We start from the raw sequence: 23,789 nt of genomic DNA on the forward strand, positions 1-23,789 counted from the left end.
AAATGTATAGTTTTGAATTTAACATCATTTTTAACCAATCTTATATTTTATCTTCTGTAAAGGAGGACTTGTGCGCCACATCATTTTGCCACACTCACTTGCAATAGGGAAGTTTTCGATTTTTCAATTTTATTTTTATATGATAGAGTAACATGTATGAACATCATAGGTGAAAAAAAATTTGCGATACGATAAGTAGTTTCTTTTAAATTAATTTTTAAAGTTCAAGCGCTTGAGACGTCAAATGGCATAGGAAGTGACGTCATGCACCCTTCCGATAGGGGAGAAACCGAAGGACGTGCATTCGACTTCGAAGACGAAACGTAAAAGGCTTATCTCCTCGCATTTAACTCCTCGCGTTTCTGGAACATTAAACCTCTCATCCTGTCGGAAATATTCGAATATCATCATTGATGTTACTTGAGGAAGATTATTTAGATTGTGCTTTAACGAATCCGGCCTCCATAGTGTGTTCAAAAGGATTATTGAATTTCTAAAAAATAAAAATATCAGCGCGCTCAAAATGTCCGTACGAAAACAAGGGATCTTCGGTGGAAGGCTGCCCATTAGTGCCCTGTGACATAAGCTCGTGACGTTTCAGAAGAGCGCACTTTTGCGCTTGGATTTTTGAAAAATTCATTAAAAATCAATCACGGTGTTTTAAAATTCGACGATGGTGAATTTTTTAGTTTTGAGGGTCAATTAACAATATCCAATAGCCAAAATATGAACATTTAATAGGTTGCAACTTCCTTTTTCCCAATGCTGCTGCATCCAATTTAATTCAAGGATTTTTAGAATAAAACTCTAATCAAGTTAGTGAAAGTTATCATTAATTTTAGCAGCCATTATCTTAAGTTGAAAAAGATTTTGTGTGAAAAAAAAATGATCAAATACGTTCACATGGCCAATAGAGAGACATCGGGGAATTTTCCTGCTTTGGTAAATTTTCCAAAAAATTTTGCAATTTACTCAAACCAAGGAGATTATCTTTATTACTTACATTGTTTAGTATTCATTATTAGCTTTTCTTAAAATTTTGGAGATCAATCCAGTTATTACAATTATTAATCATCCTGGCATTATGAATAATATAGCCTATAAATATTTTTGCTGTAAACACTTTCTTTCTGGAGATCGACATGACAGGGACATGGGCACCCATATGCAAAATTTTAAGGGGTGGCTCATATATTTTCCCCATGGTTTAGCAGGATATTTTTCCCCGTGAAAACCGATTTCAGTACAAATTAGAGTTATTAAAATTTGGCTATTTTAATCACTTATTAATTAATGGCTAGAAAAGAAATGTTTCTACATTTTTTCCAAAGAACAAAGTACTAAAAGCAAGGAAGTTTTAATTTCTAAGGGTGCGGGGCTTGAACCCCACTTGTCTCCCCCCTCCATATGAGCACTCTTGGACGGGGAGTGGGGGAAGTAAATATTTTTAACTGGCTAAAAATTTTTTTTTCTTTTTTCAAATTCCTCAAGGCCTGGGGGGGAAAGGGGTATTTCAAGTCAAACTTAGGCAGGAGAAAGAGCTGAACTCAATCCCAAACACAAATATAGATTCTCAGATCAATCTGTATTTAACAAACGATACGGAATTATCAGAAATATTTTCTCACACTTACTTGAGTTTACCCTCCGCTTTGCTGCCTTTTGCAATATTCCGAATAAAGATGGGATTTTCATTTCCATTTTGATTATCACTCTTGCCACCTCCAAGCTCAAGGCCAAGTTCATCCTCCGAAGAAAATTTCTAAAATCATTTATTTGACTTTTGAAACGAAATACAATAAGCATTTCAAACAATGATTGACTTAAACATAACAATATAGTACAAAATTTTAACATTTTAAAACTGCAAAATTTAATTTATGAAAGCACCCTTGGTCTCCAAACAAAAACAATTTACAGTAAATCTACAAACGTACATAGATATAAACTAACAAGCGATATACGAGTTTTATTTGTTGACAGGTGTCAATTTTTTTTCTGCAATGATAAAATGGCAATGCAGCTTAGAAACAACACAAGAGTTAGTTAAACAAATTACCATAAACAAAATGCTAAGTTGAGTTATAAGAAAGCAATCAACTGTATTAAATGGAAAAACTGATACATTAACCCTAATAGCATTTATCCATACTTGCATTTATATTTACCCTTGTTAGAATTTTTAAGTTTGATTTTAAAGTTTTGAAACATTTAGAGAAGTAAAATTAATGCAACACAAATGTCTACTACACTAATGTATGATTTGAATTTGAATGAACCCAAAACATAAAAACTAGAATAAATAAATTATTTATGAAAGCATCCTTGACAACTTAAGGGAAACTTATTAATGTTTTACAAACAGAAGACTTCCATCTAAAAATCACTCAGTTAATTTAAAGCTACAGTTGTTCTTTTTTTCAAGAATATTGAAAATGCATGTTATTACTGTTAATTCTGAAAATTAAAACAAAAACTTCTTTAATGAATTAAACATACTACCTAAAGAATTTTTTCAGCTGTGATGTTTATTAAAACTATAGATCAATATCTTCATTTAAAAAAAAAAAAAAAAGTGTAACATAAAACAAAGAAAAGAGATAGTTTTGAGCTGTAAAAGGGTAGTTTCTGTTACGAAATAACTAAAGTCGAAAATTTTCTGAAATATGTACTTGGTTAAAACCCTAACTACTACACAATCCACTCCTACTTAGCACTACTAAGAATTGTTAAACTATGACTAAGAAATATGTAATGTGGTTGTTTCCAAAATTTTAAAAGTATTTTTTTCTGAAAGTACATGCTTAAAAACATAGGATCTAACCATTTTTTAAATAATTTGTTTAAGTTTAAAATTCAAAAAAAAATTACTTATATCGGTGCACTTTTATTGTTTACATTCAAGGGCGCCCATATAGGAGGGCAAGGGGGGGGGCTTCAAGCCCCCCTTTGAAATTAGAACTTCCTTGCTTTTGGTATTTTTCCTTGCAAAAATGCAAAAATATTTATTCTACAGCCATTAATGAATATGTTATTAAAAATGAAATATTTTAATGACTAATATGTCCTGAAATCGGTTTCCATGGAGAAAATACCCTCCTAACCCATGGGGAAAATATCTGAGCTCCCCCCCCCCCTTATAATTTTGCATATGGGCGCCCTTGTTTACATTTCTTGCCGATGACATCACAAATGATGAAATGACATTCAGTGTTGCCATTCACAGAGCAAAATATTTCATTCGCATCTTTACCCACATGTATTGGCAATGATATGGTTGATAGATAGAAAGCTTAGAGCGCAATTTTAATTCGCGTCTTGATTAACATAACTTGGAAACGAGGTACAAAATGCGCCAAAGAGCATCATATGTAATGTCATCAAGACCAGGCCATGTTTGCAAAATTGGAAATTTTTAAAAAAGTAATTAAAAAATAACTGTTGGGAAAAAGAAAGAATTTTCTGGGTCCATGTTATTTTTTTTTTTTATTTATTTTTTTTTTTTTATTTATTTTTTTTTGCTTATTCTATCAATTTCAGTGACTAAAAGTACTAATTTTGACTGAAGGAAACAACCCTATTACCAAAGAAAATGAAAACAAGAGATTCATGTTTTATCATCAAAACTTGATAGTTACCCCCCAGGGGTTCCTAATTTACAAACCCTTTGAAGAATTATGATTATCCCACGGCCTATCTCTATTACATAGGTACATATTGATACCTTGAACACTAAATGGTACACCTTGTCTCTTCTTGTGGCACATTAGGGTGCCAGAGCCCCCCCCTCCCTTTTTTTTTTTTTTGGAAAACCCTGGCTTACCCCACATAGCTCAAATTTTAAGGTAAACAGTGTAACTAATCCAAAAAGTCTCTTGATTAAAGATAAACAATGTAATTAATGACAAACAATAGCAAAAGTAAACTTTTCACCACATTCTGTAGTTTTAGACCTTGCAATAGTTTATTTTCTTAAACATACATTGTACATGTAAAACGGCTTTTGCACCTTTTCTAAAATCGAATAAAATATATATAGGTTGAACTTGATTAGTTAAAACGTAAAATATCCCAATGGTTTATTTAGAAGAAATTAAGGTCCATATATGAAACTTTTTCTTAAAACAAACTCTTCACAAAATTGTAAAGTTTAAAAACAGAATCTAGCTATATTTCTCTGTGAAAAGATTTAATTCGCTTGTATTTATTTACAACTGTTTTATTGTCAGAATCAATATCAGTAATTTTTTTTGAAAATTTCATAAATTCCATAAGTGTTTTCACAATGTTTAGATAATTCTTTTAAAAATCCTCAAAGAAGGATTCTTGTGGGAATACCTGGACACACTGTACCACATTACATATGCAAGAGAAAATGTATGCTTTGGTAATCAAAACAAAATTCAGCATTCAATACCATATGTGAAAGAACAAAAAAATAGTAGTTCAGGCAAATGGTAAATTTTTAATGGGGCAGAATAGGCAATACACTGGTAGACAAAATTATATACTCAGGTTTTTTAAGTTTTGTTTTAATCATAACAAAATTCAGTTCTAACTTCTTTCATTCAAATAAAGATGAATAATTAAAAGTTCTTAACTCAGTATAACTAATCAATTAAATTTAAAAATTAACTTAATTAAAAAAAATAGCAACTTTAGTATTTTATCAGTGCAAAAAACTTGAACAAAATTATAAACTCAAAGGAAAAATTCCTGGATTACATTCAAGTTTTCTTTGAATAAAGTTCATTTCATGCCTAAATACAAACTAACGTTGCCATCTGTGCTCATTCTTTGCTTTATTTTTCAAAATTAATGACAAACATTAATACCACTGCTGGACAAAAACTCAAAGTCAGTCATTATATAGGATTATATCAAAGAAAATGATTGCCAAAATAGTGTCAGTGTCCATACGAGAGACAGGGTTCGTACTCAATTTCAGAAATAAAATGAAGGAGTTTTGGAGGAGTTAAATGAGATTTTGAAGAAGTATTTGGGCTGCCCTTAAATGTTTTTTTTTCAACGCATTCGAACCGAGTTCATCCTTTGTTACAAAGTGTCACACTTCACCTTACTCCTTCCCTTGCCACATGTCAAATTTTTCATAAATATAGTGTTATAATAACTGCATGCTTTCACTTTTTATCACCTTCTCACCTCCCCTTGTCACAAACCCCTCTCCCTCTCAAGGCATGACATCACTTGTGGATGACCTTTTTTACATTGTCAAAACTACAACTTATCAAACAATTGTTCTGTTTACAACATTCACATCTACTTATGTCAGACATGTGACCCAAACAGGATGAAAAATACTGAAATTGCATTGTTGTTAGTTTACAGTCAACTAATCAACTAACACAACATGGTTAGTTTACTCTACTACATCTGAAAGTTCTTCCGTGTATTTTTGTATCCTATTTTAATTGGATGCATGAAATTAACTGGAGCACGTTGAATTTAGCCCCTTCTATAATGAACGTCCCTTCTTTTTTCCTGCATACAGTATTTTGCTCTCACAAAAAATACTGAATTCAGTAAAAATACTGAAAAATCACATGTCTGTTATGTATTTTTAAATATTAAAAATAATAATTAGTGGAGGGAAAAGGCAGATTATGCAGTCTTGAACTAAAAAAGAAGGAGTTTTGAAGGAGTTAAAACCAAAATGAAGGAGATTGAAGGGCCCTTCAAAAAAATTTCCTAATTGAAGGAGTATTGGAGGAGTTTTGAAGAAGCGTACGAACCCTGGAGAGAGGTTCCTAATGCAATAGGCTTAGTACCTTTCTGCAGGGGAATTAAAAACTGTCAGCATAAAAGAGGTTTAAAAAGTTTTGATTTAGCAAAAAAAAAAAAAAAATCCTCAAATAAAAAGGGAAAGGTCATTTTTCAGATTCAGCACTAAAAATACATGAAACAATTATCAAAAGATAAAAACCAAAATGCTATTCAAATTTCGCAGGTTGCCTTATCTGGCTTACAATAAACTATCAGCTTTTGATTTTAACTTTCATTTAAAGCTAATCCATCAAAAAAGAAAGATAAAACTTGATGAATCAAAAAAATGATTTTTTTTTTCCTTGATTTCATTTAAGTCTAACATTAAGTAAAAACTTACCAAGGCAACTTCAACTGTTTCTGTATCCCACTCTTGCATATCGGCATCAATGGCAGAATCTCGGCTGTGGTTATTTCCGACCGAGTTCAACTGCTTCATTCGAGATTCTTTCTCTTGCTGAGCCTCGATCTTTTCCCTAAAAAATGTGTTTAGTTTTTTTAAAGCATACAAAAATTTCCTTTCCCACACATGAAGAAAATTTCTTTCGCTCAAACATGCATCCATTAGGCCTAGATTACTGTATTTCCGGGAGTAAGCGCTGCATCTAAATATATTCTCGAGGGAAAAACCATTTAATGTATGCGCCGCACCCCAGTATAAGCGCCAACCCAACATCAAACAACTTAAAAGCACAATTGAGGCAGTGAGAAGCAAAGGAATGTAAGTGGACATTTTCCAGTTTTGAGTTAAATGCATTTAAAGATAACATCCTAGGTAGGCTTTCATTGAAATTTTTTTCTAAATCCTGCTGTATAGCAGCAACTACCAGGGCTACTAGTACCATCTCTTGCTCCAAGACAGAGAAGAGGTTCACCTATCATGTGTACTGGTTGTCTCCAAATTTTTAATTTTGCCACTTACATCCCTTTGTTTCCCACTGCCTCAATCCAGGGGCGGCAAATAGGGGGAGCAAGAGGAGGCGGTTGCACCCCCAAATATTTTGCGCAAAATATTAAGAAATCGGGAAATTCAATTCACATAACGCGCGAATCAGTGATCATATGCAATACTTAAAAAAAATAATAATCTGCAGACGATCTTTAGTAAAAGTTGATGAAATTCGAGACCTGTCCAGACACGAGCAACTGTTTTTTACTATTTAGGGTAATAACTTAGAAATTCATGAATCATTTTCAGAACTTCCAGAATAAAAAACAGATGGAGAATAAGTTTGTTTCAACTGAAGAAGAAATTTCCTCATATGGGTTAAATGCCTCATACTTTTAAGTTCAGAGTTAAGATGATGCTTCTGCTTCTAATGTGAAAGGACAGTGCACAGGTGTGACTGGCTCGATTTTTACGAGAAGTTCCTTGGTATTTTGAGTTCATTGTTGCGATTATATTTAAAATGTACGTTCAGTTAGTGAGTGAACATTGATTCCTTCTGTTAAGAGGCATATTTGAGCAATTCAATACATTGTATACTTTCATGGAAACTTCTTACAAAAGACACGCTATTTTTGAAAAAAAAATTCGTGCATCAACAAGTACTTTTGTTGGGTTTACTTTTGTATTTCTTTAACTGAGAGGTACAAAATGGTATTCAAAAGTTAAAGCTAGAACTCTTGATTGAGCTCCTATTAAGAGTTTCTTGTTAATTTGGAATTATTAGACCCATTAAAAAAATATTTAAACAAGTGACAAAAATTCACATGATGATGCAAAGTCCTATGATTGGCTCAATATTTTGTATCAAATAATAGATTCATTCAGTTTCTAATGAAATTAACACAAGATTTAGTGATAAATCTAAGTTCAATATTATATGTGCAGGTTATTGAACAAGATAAATAAAATATTTCAGTTACATGTAAAAGTTGTTGAACGAAGCAAAAAGAATTGTTTTGTGAAGAGCCAGTGTACTTCAATGATGAAAAATGAAGACTAGAGCACAAATTTTAAACTTGCGAGGTTTTTTTTTTAAAGAGAAAATTTTTAAAGATGCATTTTCTAACATAATTTTGTAGCTTCAATTATTTTTCACCAATTCCAATCAACTCAGCTAACTGTGAAAGATCCTTTTCGTGTCTCAGAAGGTTAGAGATTTTTTTTTTTTTTGGTGCATGATGGGACAAGCAAGACTTTCATCTTCAGCTACACTGCCAAAGAGCATGCCACTGGACATTGACGGAATATAGTACCAAGATTTCCTTTTTTTTTTCTGGATTCCAAAAATCGAACATTAAAAATTTACTTTAGAAACGGCAGTATCAAGATCTTTTCCGTTACAGTTTACTATAAAATAAATTAAAAGCGTGGAAATTAAAATTTGAATTTCTTTAATGACCTTACTTAAAAAAATGTACTGGTATTTTATTCCATATTGAGAAAATTCATGTTTAAAAAACTCGACCCCCCAAATGAAATGTTGAAATGCCGCCCCTGCCTCAATCTATACATATAATAAAATAAGATGTTTGTGTGTGTGTGTGTGGCGCGCTTCCCGAGAAAACGGCAAGGCCTAGAAAGATGAAATTTGGTATACAGGTGCTGTTTTTGCCAAAGATGTGCAACTCAGGCTTCGATTTTTAATATTTTAATTAGGAAAAAAGTTATTTAATAATTTATGTGTTTTTTTGCACTTTTTAGTACTTTTTACCTCACAGACCCCGAACCAATCACACCACACAAATATATTTTGTACTGTAGTGTAGGAAGTTTAATTTTAAATATGATGAATGAAAAAAGTTTGAAGACAGAGCAATTTTTGTATTTTTTACGAATTTTCGAAAAAACCTTTAATTTGCAGTTTTTTCCAGGTTTTATTTTTTTCTAATATCATCCTGCGAGAAGTATCAAAGCCACATTTCTAAAATTTAATTTGGTTATAGTTAAAAACATTTCGCCCTCTTCAGAAGAAAAAAGTTCTTAAGAATAAGCAATAGTTTTTCTTTTACAATTTTTTTAAGCTGAACACATCATGTCTTTCCAGGCATCGGTCAAAAAAAGGTTCTTCATTCCTTTATGCCTCTGACGTCACTACTTGGATTTCGATTCGATATTTACGACAGAATCTTAATCGCAAACAATGGTAATCTTTTTTTTTACTATATAGCTTACTTCTACATTTTATGACGTGATGACCAGGTGTTTTTCCGGCAGCGCTTGCTTTTTTTCTTTCCTTTTGTTTTTATTTAGGGATTGCATTTATTTCTCTTTCCATCCCCCCCCCCCACCTCCAAGTTGGACGTTTTGCTGTATCTATAAAACGAAATATTTCATAGTTGTGCGCATTTAATTCAATAAAAACAGCGAGATTTTCTTTTCTTTGTCAAACGCTACTTTTTGCACACTATGGGGAATTTTGGAGATAACTTTTTTTTTGCTCAACTTAAATTTTAAAAAAAAAGCGGTTTTTTGAGTAATCTTTGTTTTTATTATGAAATGGGCGGGGAGGTTAAAATAAATAGTGGTAGATCGTAAAGGTAGATAGCCGCCGAAGGCGCCAATCTTGGCATGAAAATGCGAATGGCACAAAAAAAGATAGAGATGGATTGATTAATACTGCTGCCAAATTTATTAAAACAGCTGTCGAAGGCGGCAAATGCTAAGTAAAAAGATAAAGTTAGCCAAACAGCCGCCGTAGGTGGCTGCTTGCATAAAAGGCGAATGGCGTAAAAAGGCAAACCAGCTGGTCGCCGCAGGCGGCTAGTTAGTAATAAAAAAGCTGGAATGAAATGAAAATGAAAGAAATATTTTTACTTAACAAAACTATATACTTTATTGTAAATATAATTTTCTGACCTTGAGGGGAGACATTCGTTGGTTATACAGAGCGAGGGACGTGAACCTTTCCCCTCAGTGCCTCTATAATGTCAAACTCTCTGTCCCAATTAGCACAAAAACATTGATCGAAGTAGAAACGACATAGGTCGACGTTCGAAAATCAACCAATATTGGATAAGGTTCTTGAAACATATAGAACTAAGTCGATGTATATTTTTCGCCGACTTGATTTAAAAAGTCATTTTTACTGCCTATTTCGATGTATGAAATCAATTAATTATTATTAAAAGCATTTATATAATAAAACTGTTACTTATAGAAGTTACTTATAGATAGTTTTAATACATAGAAATTTGAATACATCGAAAAACATTGTTTTATGTTGGAAAAAGATATTGAAACACTGACACTTTTTGACGTGACTGACTTGACATACTTTTTCAATATTAATCGTTATGTTGTGTTAACTGCTGGCAGCAGGACGATGTGGTCCCATCTAATGGCAGCATTTTCAATGTTTTTTCTAAATCTTGGAAATGTTTTTTAATTGAAAAAAAAAGACTATCCGCCGCACCAGTTTTATGCGCCACATCGGCAATTGTTTTACTTTTTTCTTGTATGCGCCGTGGCACTTATTCCCAAAAATACGGTTATAAAAAATTCATCACCTCTATGACAGCTCTTGTCGAAGTCTTTGTCACAAAAGTGTGAATAAATATAGGGAAAAGCTAAATTTTAATCACTAAATTAGTTTTCAAAATTACTTTTATTCTGATAAATACACATCCTATTTCCTTTATTAATGCATTAAAATGTGCAACTTAATGCATCTAAATAATACATTTGTACACAAATATTAGTTTCAACAAGCTTTTTTGGCGGTAAAATCCCATTTTGGCCACTTGTAACCGGTTTTTAGCAGTGGCATAGTCAAAATCTGTTTTGTACGGCCAAAATTACAACCTCACAGTTAATTATCCAAGTTATGGTGTTATGAAGAAGCAAAAGCACTCCCAAACAACAAACTCACCTGAGTTCTTTAAGCTCCTTAGAGGTTTCATTCTTCTGTCTTTTTACGTCATCAGAATCCCTGAGTGCCTCGGCCAAATCGCTGACCGCTCGATCCCTTTCCTTCCGCAACTTATCACACAGGGATCGGATGCTCTCTCTTTCCAATACGATCTTGTCCCTCTCACTGAAAGCCCAGTCTCGTCTCCTCTTGCACACTTCGGCTTCTTGCTGTGCCTCTGCCAGGTTCAAGGAAAGAATAAACAAAACTTGAAATGCAAACATTTAATATAAAGCGTGGCTGAAGTAAATACGAGGCGTATTTTTTAGGTAAGTTCCGTTTTGATATAAAAAAAGAACGAGTACAGATAGAGCAAAGAAATTTATTGCACAAAAATCTACCATCCTTACGCTATTTTTTGACATTGCTCCCGTGATTTTCCAAACATTTGTCATAGCGTGGTACAGGTTTTTGTATACCTATTCATAGAAAATTGCCGCCTGTGTAGTCAGCCATGGGATAACATGTTCTCTGAGCTCATTATTGCTGTTGTGCCACAGACCACCTTCGAAAGACTTTAGATGCCGAAACAAATGAAAGATGCTGCGGGCGAGGTGAGGGCAGACCAGAGGATGTTCAAAAACGCCCAGCCAAAGCCCTGTAAGAGTCCTCATGGTTGACTAAACGGGCGGTAACTTTGTACGAATAGGTATACAAAAACCTGTACCACGCTGTGACAAATGCTTGGAAAATCACGGGAGCAATGTCGAAAAATAGCGTAAGGGTGGTATATTTTTGTGCACTAAATTACTTAGCTCTATCTGTACTCGTTCCTTTTTTATATAAAAACGGAACTTACTTTAAAAACACGCCTCGTATAAAGGACAGTAAATATCAACAACAATGAAGTTTCTGCAAAATTCTCACTGTTTTTAAATTCTGTTAATATTCTAATCAATATCATGATATACAGATTAGTTGCAGACATGTTTCCTGGCCTAAAGGAATCCCTTTTTCAATGCAAATGAAATTTATCAGATGTCTTTACATCCAAAAGCTCACTGTTTTGCATTGAAAAAGGGGTTCCTTGAAACCCAGAACCCTAAGTCTGCATTAATCTGCATGCTTGAGCTACAAAACTGTGGCTTCTCGGCACAAAGGGATTCATTTCTTAAATATCATGATTTTCCTGATATTTTGAAAAAATATTTGAAGTTATATGCATCATACATAATGTACAACCACTGTTCTCCCCTCCCCTCCCCCAAAATCACATGTTACCCATAGCATTTGCAACTGGATTCAAAATAACTAATCTTTTAACAATATGTATTTTCCCAGTCAAACAGTAGACTTCTAACTCACTAACAATGCGAAATAAATTTTTTCTTTTTTTTTTGTGGGGGGGGGGGGGAGGGGGGATTTCAACTCCTCTTTATGTGCAACTAATAGCATTTGTTTAGGTATTTTAATAATTTTACAAGCATATGATTTGAACTACTTACTCAACATCCTACTAATATGCAAGAAAAGATATAAAATAATAGATTTGTTTGTCATAACTTTTGTTAAAGAACTCAGGTCAAAACTAGAAGCAGTATCTGAACATCACAAACTAATAGAAAGAAAAATATTTTCCAATCGTAGTAATGTATAATTTAATGAATCTAGAAAATACAGACATTCAAAACCTGGGAACACCAGACATTTTTTCCAATCTTCATTTAATTAAATTTTAAAATAAGAGTTTGCTATATCCAATTCTAAATTCTTAATGAAATGTAGTTTAACTCTTTTAACTAAACACCAAATGAAGAAATCTACATATGCCCTAGAAAATTTCCTAAATCACAGACATTAGCAAAGCATTCATGAAGATTACGAATCACTGTTTAACTCTGTGGTTTCCAAATTGTGAGTTACACCTACGTAATTGTACAGAGGCACGCAATGTTTGCCAACGTGTCCTTTTTAACATTCATTCCCTGGTACTTCACTTGGCTCATTTTAAATGGTGAAGATCATTTTTCATTCCGTTCATTGTCATCATGTTTGGTCAAAGTTGCATAGAAACTACTTGTTTGGCGATATACTTTTTTTGCTTTTTTAATATAGACTTTCAAACAAAACAAGCATTTAAAAAAGACTAAAAGTTTCATTAAAATGAGAAAAAAGTCCTAAAATAAGTAAAGAAATGTATTACAATGTAAAATAATCCACCAAGTAACCACAAAGCCATTAAACAAAGTAAAAAGTTTGATTCAAATAATCCGCCAACTAAATAGAGAAAATAAAAGAAAAATGTTAAATCAACCCCTGCAGATATTCATGGAGTCACTTTAAAAGGTCAAATCAAAACAAGAGGAGCAAACATGGCGATGATATAAACATTATTTATCTATTTTTGGTTATACAGAGAAAGTAAAAAAGTCTCCAAAGTCAAGTGACGTGCCTGAAAGGAAAGGTCAAATCAAAACAAGAGGAGCAAACATGGCGATGATATAAACATTATTTATCTATTTTTGGTTATACAGAGAAAGTAAAAAAGTCTCCAAAGTCAAGTGACGTGCCTGAAAGGAAAGGTCAAATCAAAACAAGAGGAGCAAACATGGCGATGATATAAACATTATTTATCTATTTTTGGTTATACAGAGAAAGTAAAAAAGTCTCCAAAGTCAAGTGACGTGCCTGAAAGGAAAGGTTCCGAGAAGTGAACTTTCAATAATAATTGAAATAATTGAAACTTGAATACAACATTGAGAATTGTACTTTCAATATAAAGAAAAGTGATGTTTTCATTATGATCTAAAATTGCATGAAAATTGTATAGAACGTGCATAAAGAACAAAAATACAATATAACAGTGCCTTAGAGTGAACAAAAAAACATAAGCTAATTATATCCCTAGCTTATTACGAACTGATGCAGAAAAAGTGTATTGCAGAGATTCAGTTTATAAGTATCGACAATTTTAACATGATTCAATGGATTACATGTTAAATATTTTCAATTTGAAACCAGATTCAAATTTTTTTCTTCACTAAGTTTGCTGACAACTTGGCAATATATCGCCTAGTTGCTGGCGAAAACTTAACGACCATAACTGGCGAGTGGTTGCCAGATTATAAAATCACAAAAGTTTGCATCAAAATTAACACTGATATAAAAAAGTATAAAAGATCTCTTTTGGAGCATTTGAATGCAACCAAAAATAGAGGTATACAACTAGACCCCACTCTGAGTCTACATACAAAATTTCAACCTTCTACAGCAACCCATTTTTGAGTTATGCGAGATACATACATATACACAACCAGTGGTCGGAAGTAACCAGTCAGGCCGGTCATTTCAAAAATTTCCAGGGGGCAGCAAAGGGTTTTACATACATACGAAAATGCATAATTGCATTATATTTCTAAAATCCGGTGAGGGGAAGCAACTCACCCCCCCCCCCCCTCTCCACCACCACCACCACCACCATTGCCCAAATGACAAGTCTGACTGTAAAAGCTACTTTTTTTTTTTGGAGTTCGTCTTAGCAATTTGTGTTGTCTAAAACAGTAGGGTCTTGTGGGGTAAAGTGGCCATAAAATACAAGTTTTTCAACTTAGGTAAATAAAAAATACAGGAATTTGTTTTAAAACTTCAAAAATTTTTATCATTATTTTACATTACATTAACAACTAACGAACTGCACTAAATTTTAGGAGGGAAAAAATTGATTTAAATAGCGTAATGGCATTTTCTTTTCCATATGTGTTAATGACCTGGGGTGGGGTTAAGTGGTTATAATTAAAAAAATTGATATAAAACCATCATAAATAACCATAATTTTTTAAATGCTCAACACACCTAGTTCTTTTGACGAAATTAACTTTATTTAAATAAATTTTTGATGGTCAGAAGTTGGTTCACCAAAAATTTTAATCACATCACTCCTACATTTCATCAATATCATCAGGAAAGGTATCATAGTTTGAAATGTTTTATTTCTTTAGGAATGTATTCAAGATAGCGTCTGAATATGTCTAACCACCAATGTTTTTTTACATAATAAAAAAACATTACATTCAAATCGAGTTCCAAAAAAATACTTAATTAAAAAACAAAAGGGGAAAAATGATCAAGCTTAATCAATGCATACAAAATACTTCTAGTTAAAAGTTTCGATTTTTTACTGATATTTAACAGATGATTTTTTCTGAGAGGAGAAGGGGGGCGAGTAGCATAAATTATTCTACCAGAATAGACTGAAAGCTGTGGATGCAGAAAAAATTCTATGATTTTTTTTCCAAATATTCTACTATTACAATCTTGCCTTAATTCAATCAATATGCTATATCAAATTTAAACTTGGTTGTATTTAATTCATTTAACCCTAAAAAAAATGTTTAGTAAACTTAATATTTAACTGATATCTGCCTACAAGTGAAATTGTTATTATACCATACAGCTATTAGTGAAGATTAAATGATTTTAGATGAAAGATATATGTTAAGCTTAACCTATGACCACTTTACCCTATCTTACTTAAGTTGTTCTAAAATCTATATATATAAAAATGGAGTTTGGTAAATTTGTTCCCTAAGATCTCAGAAACTACCCGGCAGATTTGGCTGAAACTTTCACCGTTTGTTCAGTTTGGTACTGGGAAGGTTTATAGACAAGTTCGAAAAAAATCCGCTTGATAGTTCCCTTTTTATTCCAATTTTTGTCCCAATTTTCGCATAAATGCCCCCAATATGGGGGTGGAAAAAACGTGCACATACTAACATTATATGTCCATCGAAAGCGCCAATTTTTCTGCTGAAGATGGCATCTGCTAGAAAGTTCTAAGTTGTATAAAAAACAAGTTATGAGCTTTTTTGTTCCATGTTCGAAGGCTTTCATCAACCCAATTCATTATTTAATGTATCATCTCAACTCCCAGTTGATAGCTGAATTTGTTGTATTGTTGAATATTTTTGCGTTTCGTCTGACTGTTCAAGGCTTTTCTCAAGTTAAATCTTAAAGTAACGTTTTTACACAAGATTGGCTAATAATGAATGGATTTGGCTGATCATTTTCCATTTAAACGGAACTTTAATGTAATTAATGGTTTTTATTATTATTTATGCTGATTGAACACTTACTCATTGTCCAATCAATCAGCAGAAATATCGCCAAAATTTTTGCAGAAAGATTTCCGTAGCTGATGCATTTGGCAGTTTTTTCAACATCGCTGTTTTTGAAGCCGAAGACTGCGTCATAATGTTTCTCAGCTTTCACCATGTAAACAAAATATCGCCAATCAAAGAATCTTTAAAAAACTTTTTTTACTGTGTTAAATAATCCAGCAACTAAATTAGGCAAATCTATAAATAGCACAAAAACTTCCATTAATTTTCCTTTTTGCACAATTTCAAACAATCGCCAAATTTTACTACTTATTTTGGGAGTATTTCGGATGAAACTCTTTAGCGCCATTTTATGGTTACCAAAAGTATCTCAGCATCTGGCGACAATATTTCTGTAACGAAAATTAATATCATATCGTTTTACAAAGTAAGGAAAGGATGGGGAGCATCATCGAAGGTATCCCAAAACGATTCCCGCAAATTCGGTAAAATCGCACCAAGAACCCACAATGATTGAAATTTCCCAAAATAACTAAAGCAAGTATAAGGGATTACGAGCTCGGCTACATTTTTTTAAACACTTCGTACTTCAATAGCCATACAGAGAAGGTTTTAGATTCCATGTTAAAAAAAAAAGTATCAATAGATTAATCCTTCTAAATATGAAAAGATTAATTTCATATTGTGGAAATTTGTATATGCTTAAATATCGTGCTTTCGTTTCTAAATGAATACTTATTTCGTTCTTTATACTAATTGATATTTTAGTTTTATGGGTAGGGAAGAAACTCGATTTTTAATCACGTTAAAAAGACGTGTTTTAAATTCTTTCACTTAAAACAGAAAACAAAAGAAAGTAACGATTTTTTCTCATAATTATCACTGACCCAGGCAACGCGGGTATTTTTGCTAGTATTATATAAAATGAATCTAGCTCAGCTGTTTACGCAGACAAGTTTTAGAGACATCCGGGAAGGTGCCTAGACAACCAATCTGCAAACTATTTTAATAAAGAAAATTTTACAAAGAAGTATAAAGAGGTGTTCAGATTTTAAAATGTTTCATATGCAGACAAAATGATTTTTTCTCACGAAATAAAATACTGCAACTATCAAAATTTTAAATTCAGAGTATTGTTCTTAATTGTTAAAATCTAAAATAAAAAATTTACCACCACTTTCATTTATTTCGAATATATAGCTTGTTATTTGATTTATGACCACTTTACCCAACTGATCACTTTCCCCACCAGACCCTACATAAAAATCTCATTCTAATAAAATAGATTAAACACTGAAATAGCCATAAGTGAAATTCACGGTGTTCCAAAAATGACTAATACATTTGAAAAATCAATAAACGGGCAGCGACAGAAATATACTATTTGTTGCATTATGCTTGGGACAACAGTAAATTTTCAGACGGACAAACTTTCAAAATTAGTTACAATGTTTCTCAACAGATGGCGCTGCAAGTATTTAAAAGGTATTAAAGAAAACGCAGTCTGTAAGTTTTCCAAAATGACCGGTATATTTGAAAAATCATTAAAAACTAAACTGGCAGCGACAGAAATACTGTTTATTTGCAATATGCTTAGAAAAACAGCCAATTTTCAGACAGACACACCTGCAGCCTCCTCTAAATACCTACAGCGCCATCTGTTGAGGAACATTGTAACTAATTTTGAAAGTTTGTTTGTCTGACAATTTACTGTTGTCCCATGCAAAATGCAACAAACTTTATTTCTATTGCTACTCTTTTAGTTTTTTTTTTGTTTTTTTTCAAATGTATCAGTCATTTTTTTAAGAACCTGTATAAACCAAGGAGTTTCACCAGTTAATACAGAGTCAATGCAGCAAACACATTTATTTGAACTATAACAAGCATATACAACAAGTTTAAAATCAACAACAATATTTAAACAACAACACTTAACTAAATTAGGCTTCGGGGAAACTGAACTATTCTGCCATGCTAAGCACAAAAGTTGTATCTGCACTTTTTATCAAAATTGAGTTATAGTCACCAGGTGGTTCTTTATCACACATTTCACCTAAATATAATGTTTAATAAACATTTGGCCGTGGAAAATATTTTGGTTAATGCATCCACCACTAGTTTGATGTGAATAAGTCCTGGCCTCTAAATTTTGTTTTCATTTAATAATTAAAGTTAGAAAAGTATGTTTAAAAATGTACTTAAATCCATTAATAGAAAAAATTACATGAACTCATAATCAGAATTTTCAGAAAATATTTCATATGAGAAATTTTGAACAAATAAACTAAGTGCTTACCGTTAAGTATGAAAGTGTTAAATACAGAACAATAAAACTTAGATCTAGCAAAACTTAGAACAGAAATGTAAAAAAAAAAAAAAACCCTTGCACAAAGCAGTAACACAAAGATTTGTGAAGTAAAACTTTTTTAAAAATTGCACAAGTATTACTCATTAGTTGATAAAAAATTTGATTCTCATAGTAAATAATAAAATGAAACATGAAACGAACTAAGTACAAAATTACAAAACTTAACACATTTAATAAATTTACATTAATTCTAGCAGTCAAAAAAATAATAATAAAAGAAAAATACATAATAGCACGACTATACGACAAAACTTAGGATTAGCAAAATGGCGATTAGAAACGTAAAACTTCGAAGTTCAAAATATTAAAAAACTAAAATTATTTACATTAAAACTTAAATTTGAGAAAAGAAAAACTAGAGAAAAGGGATGAGAGTGGTCAGAGAGCAAAAGAGAGGAAATCTAAAAAAAAAAAAATTCATGCAGAAAAGGGATGATAACCAAAACTGCATCAAAATAACCCCTGGAAGCCAAACAAAAAATGATACTAGTTTCAAAAGTAATAATTTGTTTTCTCCCATATGAATTATGTTCGAAATAATTAGGCAGCAATTAATACATGGCACATCTTAAAGTATAATATTCATTTCTGAAATTTCAATCATAAAAAAAAAGGTCAAGAAAATGGGGATAGCTATGTTAAAAAACCAGTTGCATATCAAAGCTGTTAGTTGTAAATAAAAGCTGTTATAAATTGGAGTAGGAGGCAAATTGAAAGAAAAGAAGTTGAATCTTTTTTCGTCAAGCTATGTAACTATGGTTTTGTTATTATTGCTTTTCATTTGTTGCTATAATCTCATTTTGTACAAATTTGCTGCATTGCACGATTTTTTGCAAGTTTGTTTATTTCTATATAAATTTAAATTTCCAAAGAGAGGCAGCAATTTCTAACCCCTGAGTCTTCAAATAAAGGGTTGAGGGAGCCAGAGCTCAATCTGCATCACTCAATGTCAAATTTTCATATTTTTTGAGAAAAATATCTTCTTTGGTGAAAAACATTAGAATTAATAGTGTTGAAAATGAGAACATAAGTTTTAAAATCAGGTTTGTTTCTAAAATAAAAAATTTCAATAGAGTGAAAATCTTAAGTTTTCCTTGTGTGGTAGAACATACATTTCATCGCAAGAATTAAAAATAAATATATACATATATTTTTTAATAAATGAATGATTATCCTTTCTCCTTGCATTGAAACTCAAAACTTGAGTTTAAAAAACTTCATGATAACATTTCAGGGTCAAAAGAATAACTTGCAGTTGCCACATTGTAATCATGAAATCCCTAAAATTTTAACAGACTTTATGCTTAAACCATTTTAAATATTTTGCACACTTCTTAAATACATAAAAAAAAGTAACCATATCAAGTTTCATTAAAATCGAATCACTTTTTTTTTTTTTGATTGACTTTTGCATTTTTTAAAGAAATTTAAGAAATAAAAATAATTTTGAAATAATGAATAAAATAGGCAGATATAAGGTAGCATATGGCGAAAAACCTTCCAATATTAAAAATGATTGAAATATTTGCAGGATGGAAAAAGATTGAAATCTCAAACTAGGTATGCTGTTTTCGGCGAAGCGTTTTTCCTTAAATTTTTTCGGATTTCGGCGACGTTATTAGCATGTTTTCCAAACATAAGTTTTAGGCAGATATCGTGAAGAATAAAGATTCGAGGGGGGAAAACAGAAAGAATAAAAAAAAGGACCAAAAAGTAAGAAAAATTAGAATGTTTCCAGATTTTCAGAAAAATAGAAGCGTTAGGAAGACATGAAAATGGCAAAAAAAGGAGGGAAAGTTTTAAAAGCCAACAGAGAAGGCCAGAAATTCTGGCAAAAGCCGGAAAAATGTCATCCCTAAAACTTAAAAGGAAACAAAAAAAATGCATAAGGACTAATTTCATAGAAAATATTCATTTTAAAGATAAAACATGCAAAATGTTTTAAGTTCAAGAGATCAAAACTAAGTTTCATGAAGTTAAACTTAACAAGAAATGGAAAAGCTCTAACCATGGAAAGATAAAACTTAAACTTCAGAGGAAAGCTTAGTTTAAAAATTTAAAAATTTCTAAGTCCAAGAGATAAATCTAAGATTAATCTAGTAAAACCTAGGAAAAATTTCTAAAATACTAAGAAGGAAATAATAAACTTTAAACTCACACATCAAAACTTATGAAAATGCAAAACTTCCAAGTTCAAAACATCAAACACTAAGATTCATCTTGTTGAACTTAGTAAAAATACAAAAGTATTAAGTAGGAAACAAACTTTTGACTTACATAGCAAAATTTTACTTAGAAAAAAATTTACAAATTTTTAAATCCTAAAAAATAATATTCATAAACTCAAATTTAGTTTAAAAATATAGAAGCATTCTCACAAAATGACAAAATTTACATCTAAGCAAAAACTGAGAATAAGAATGCAAAACTTTTTAAAGTTCAAAATATCAACATTTAGACTTATATTGTTATACTTACGAAAAAAATGGGAAAGAATAAATTACATAGGAAAACTCAGAATTAAAAATTAAAAAAAAAAAAAAAAAAAAAAAAAATCCAAGTCCTGAAAAAAAAAATATTATTACTCAAGCTGGTAAGCAGTGAAAACTAAATAAAAGGCGTATAAGTACTAACAAACGTCTCCCCTCTACTGTTCGACCACGGATTGTATGGAATTGGCAAACATCCAGGTAAGGCGACTCGATCTGAGTGAGGGGAAAAAATAAAAATTTTATGCGCGTATTTCGCTTATTTGAATGAGATTCTGCTTAATTTAGAGGCTAACATACATCTGCAAAATCTGACATACCTGAAAACTAATAGATGCTTCCATTTCCGCGTGTAAACCGGATGTTTGCCTTTCCATACAATCCGTGGTTAGACAGTAACTGTCTCCCTAACTATGCTAAACAACTGAATGTTGAACAAGCATATAAACTTAATAAAAAAAATATATATATATTGAGAGTTCCTAATACACGAACTATCTTAAAACAATCAGATTTTTTACAAGCTTTGAATTGTAATCTGTAAAAACTCGCTGTTATAAACCTACATATACAGGGTATTCTGGTTTAACCTGCAAGACTTCTATTTTCGCAACCGTTAGTCCTAGTTGCAAACTTCCAGTTGCAAAAATGTTCAAAATCAGATGCAGAGTTAAGATATTGAAAGTTTGGAGCAAAAATATAAATGAGTCAAAAAATACAAAATTTAACTTTTTATACGGACCCTATATCCCCTAACTTATATTTAGGGAAATAATCTCCATTGAAAAATAATTCCAACACAAAAATTTTGAGTTTGATCAATATTCAGCGAGATATGAAAAGCTGCATTTTGTGACTTACACCACTTTACACTCGCTGTCAACTACTTTTGGGGGAAAATATAGTGGTTAACAATCGTTTTAAATTATACGCGTGCATAGATCGGTTTTTCAAAATTTTCGAGGTTTTGTAGTGTGTTTTTGAGTAGCATGACATTTGAATTCATTTTTGAATAGCAGTGAAATGTATGAATATAGTAAAAACCTGTGAAGTTGACCACCATTGTAAGTTGACCAGCTGTCTAAGTTGACAGCTTTTTTTCAGGAATGGAATTTGTCTTTGTCACATAAAATCAACCTTTGTAAGTTGACCACTTGTTTAAGTTGACCACTAAAGTAGTGCACCGCAAGTGGTCAACTTACACAGATTTCACTGCACTTTGTTCTTTTTTTTACTTTTGACAACCTGTCAATCCTTTGAAAAGGAGGTAAATTCCAATCTCACCTTCTGTACGGTCCCTTAAAACTTCGAACTATAATATCTCCTTGAGTTTTGGTCCCACAAATGTCAAGTTTTTTGTGTTAGTAATATATTTTAATGGAGATTATTTTCCTAAATATAAGTTAGGGGACCTAGGGCCCGTATAAAAAGTTAAATTTTGTATTTTTGACTCATGTTTATTTCTTCTTCAAACTTTCAATGCATAAAATCTGCATCTGATTTTGAACATTTTTGCAAATGGGAGTATGCATCTAGGACTAACGGTTGCGAAAATAGAGGCCTTGTAGGTAAAGCAGAACAACCAATATATTAAACAAATATTACAAAAACGCTGTTACAATATCATCCTTTTTTTCCAGGGCAAAAAGGATAGAAAGCCTCGAAAAACTCTTGATACATCACTCTTCTATTTACTCTTGAAAAAGGCACAATCCCATTTCAAAATATGAGTCAATGCTCTTAAGTAGAAGTCCTCAAAAACTGTCATATTCAATTCTTGACACCATGATACATCAGATCAGAAAAAAGTCCAATGCACTAATGCATGTTGTCCTGCAACAAAAACATTCTGCGAGTAGACTATTCAAAAATATATATTTTTTAAAACAAAATGACATCATGAAAACAAACATCATGAAAATCAAATTGTAGAAAAATAAACTCTAATACAATCTATTAAACTTTGCTTTTGTTTTTCAAAAAAAAAAGTGATACTTTTCTCACAACAACTTCAGTTTAAGATCCGTCAAGAACAATTAAGCACAAATAATTTACACTCTTATAAAAGATGTTAAAAACAATCCACTGCATTTTCTGCGATGTTTTTAAAATATCATAAAGATAATTCTATGATTCAAAAAACTCCTAATACAAAAATTCATTTATACAAAAAATTTCACTAAATTGCTTTTAAAAATTTTTTTAACTTTAATACATTCAAATAAATCTCGCTTTTAGGGACAAAGGTTTGGTGATAAAAATATTTTTTACTGTTTAGGCTATAAAAATACACAAACAAAAATTTTCAATTCTATCTCTTTCATGGAACTTAGATTTCTCTTTTCACCTAAAATTATATGTGATTTCCCGCACCATCTACTTTTCAAACCACCACCTACCTTTCTAAAAAAGGAGTATACAATTTTATATCTTCATCAATTCGATCCCCCTGATAATTCGATATTTTAAAAATCAACAGTTTTGTAATTTTCACATTATAGATCACTATCATTATAAAGCTCTTCATTTGTGTTAAACTCTGATGCCTAACTTACGGTACCTATCACCACTCCACTGCAGTTAAGTTGAAAGTCATTTTTGTAAAATTTATCCTCTTCTAACTGAGCAGATTAAAAGTTTATTTCTTATTACTGTCGGGCAACCAAACTCGGTATCCCTTCTTATGGGAAGCAGAGAATACCAATATTCCCTTTTCGGTATTTAAATCATCACTAGTTCTGTACTTTTTTGGAATTCCTGCATGAGACACTGTACCAAAAGGTTTGAGGTGTCTAACCAATAGTGTACAACCACTGAAAAACTCAAAAGGAGATTTTTTTTCGCATTGTGGTATAACTTATTCCAAGTACACATATATACACAATATAGCACAGACTCAGGCTAAAATCTTTTATCCATACCAATGTCTTTTAATAACATTTCAGTCCCTTTTGTTACTATTTGATTTAAAACATCCTGCTGTCCCATTAGTTCTGTCAAACTCTTTCCTGTTATCGGTTTAATTGCCTCTACTTTTAAAAACTTATAGGCTCTAACACAATTTTTCAAAACTTCTGAAACTCTCAGAAAAATCATCTTTCCTATTACATGGCCCTAACACTGAGACACGCAAAAGTTCCAAGGGCCTTTTTGTATCAAATTAAATTTTATGACCTCAAATTCTTCCAAATCACATTCGCATTGTAATTATTCCTTTTCAAGATAAGGTAGTTCT

General features: G+C 31.7%; 1 protein-coding gene across 1 annotated transcript in view; it reads right to left on the reverse strand.

Annotated features, from left to right (window-relative positions):
* The window catches only part of LOC129222288 (disks large homolog 5-like), a 111,954-nt gene that overhangs the window by 43,039 nt on the left and 45,126 nt on the right, over nucleotides 1–23,789 (reverse strand). The window contains 3 exon segments of the mRNA XM_054856773.1: nucleotides 1,635–1,762; nucleotides 6,125–6,260; nucleotides 10,602–10,818. Coding sequence (XP_054712748.1) covers nucleotides 1,635–1,762; nucleotides 6,125–6,260; nucleotides 10,602–10,818 — 481 coding nt within the window.

Source organism: Uloborus diversus, chromosome 5 (genome assembly GCF_026930045.1).
Source record: "Uloborus diversus isolate 005 chromosome 5, Udiv.v.3.1, whole genome shotgun sequence".
NCBI lineage: Eukaryota > Metazoa > Arthropoda > Arachnida > Araneae > Uloboridae > Uloborus > Uloborus diversus.